This window comes from Austrofundulus limnaeus, unplaced genomic scaffold, assembly GCF_001266775.1.
Source record: "Austrofundulus limnaeus strain Quisiro unplaced genomic scaffold, Austrofundulus_limnaeus-1.0 Scaffold506, whole genome shotgun sequence".
In the NCBI taxonomy this organism is placed as follows: domain Eukaryota; kingdom Metazoa; phylum Chordata; class Actinopteri; order Cyprinodontiformes; family Rivulidae; genus Austrofundulus; species Austrofundulus limnaeus.
In genome coordinates this window covers 167,940-169,419 of record NW_013952908.1, presented here as the reverse complement: position 1 = coordinate 169,419, position 1,480 = coordinate 167,940, and the positions used below count along the sequence as shown (strand labels likewise).

At 52.0% G+C, this 1,480-nt stretch overlaps 1 protein-coding gene across 1 annotated transcript in view; it reads left to right on the top strand.

Annotated features, from left to right (window-relative positions):
• dgkq (diacylglycerol kinase theta) overlaps positions 1-1,480 on the top strand; it is a gene marked incomplete in the record, with an annotated part of 24,288 nt that overhangs the window by 7,580 nt on the left and 15,228 nt on the right. Inside the window, 1 exon segment of the mRNA XM_014025879.1 lies at positions 681-809. Within this exon segment, the coding sequence (XP_013881333.1) occupies positions 681-809 (129 nt within the window).

The following is a 1,480-nucleotide window of genomic DNA, read 5'->3' as shown; positions in this document are numbered from 1 at the left end:
GATTGACTCATGTCAGATTGACTCATGTCAGATTGACTCATGTCAGAATGACTCAGCTCAGTCTGAAAGATCAGGTCTTCCATCAGACTCTCTCAGGAAGGTCTAAATAAAGACGCTGCTGGTCAGTCCTCCATCAGAGGCCTGCAGCTGGGTGCTCTGCTGCAGCCTGACTGACAGGAAGCAGCAGCTGAAACTCTACAGCCGGTCGAAGCGTGGCTCAGAAAGCCGACAGGAAGCAGCCGGCGCTGATCGACCCGTTCAGCCTGAGATAACGATGAGATAATTTCCAGTGTTGCAGTTTCAGAGCTTCACTCTGTGTCTGAGAGGAGCTCTGGGTTTCTGCTTCCTGTTAGAACCAGCTGATGTGACTAAAGACCTCAGGAGGTCCAGATGAAGGTGGACAGAGACCGTGGGTCCTGTAATGTTTTCTAACAGARCATTTTGGTTCGTTCTGCCTGAGCAGACTGAACCACCTGAGGTTTGAAGATGGCGTCTCCAGTTTTGAAATCTTTCCATAGATGTTCATCAGGATCAGGATCAGGATCTGGMYTCCTGGAGGTCCATTTAAAAGAGTTTGAAGGACCGATGTTAACTGAAGCCTACAACCTAAACCTCTGTGTTGGACTGTTTGTCTCCACCCTGCTGGACAGGATTAACCATCAGTTTTACATCTTCTGCAGCTGGACACGTTCCATCACCACTGGAGGGAGGGGAACCTGGCGTCGGCGGCCAGGTGTGAGGTGTGTCGGCGCTCGTGTGGCTCCTCGGAGGTCCTGGCAGGGATGAGGTGCGAGTGGTGTGGCATCACGGTGAGAACCTTTGTTTTCAGCAACAATCAATCGATTTAATCAAAGTGTTTGATTTGATTTGTCCGGACTCGTCTGCAGTCACCTTCATCACACCTGTCGACATCCCCATCCTCTTTGACCTGCTGCAGCTCAGGTCCTCCACTGGACGGGTTCAGTTCTGATCAGTTCACTTAGCTTCAGTCCTTCTGTTSTTCCCTCGTCTCCACAGGTGTGCCCCAAGGTTCTGTGCTCGGGCCCCTCCTCTTTGTTCCTTCGTTTTAGGTCACAACTTCTGTAAATCTGGTGTCCAGTTCCACCGTTAGACTGCTGACACTGACCTCCTCCTCTGACCTCCTCCTCCTCTGACCTCCTCCTCTTCTGACCTCCTCATCTAACCTCCTCCTTTGACCTCCTCATCTGACCTCCTCCTCTGACCTCCTCCTCCTCTGACCTCCTCCTCTAACCTCCTCCTCTAACCTCCTCCTCTTCTGACCTCATCTAACCTCCTCCTTTGACCTCCTCCTCCGACCTCCTCCTTTGACCTCCTCATCTAACCTCCTCCTTTGACCTCCTCCTCTGACCTCCTCCTCTGACCTCATCACTGGCTGCTGGTTAACTCATCTTCATCATTCTTCTTCACTATCAGGACCGTCCACAGTCTCACCCCTCCCTACCTCACTGACCTCCTGCAG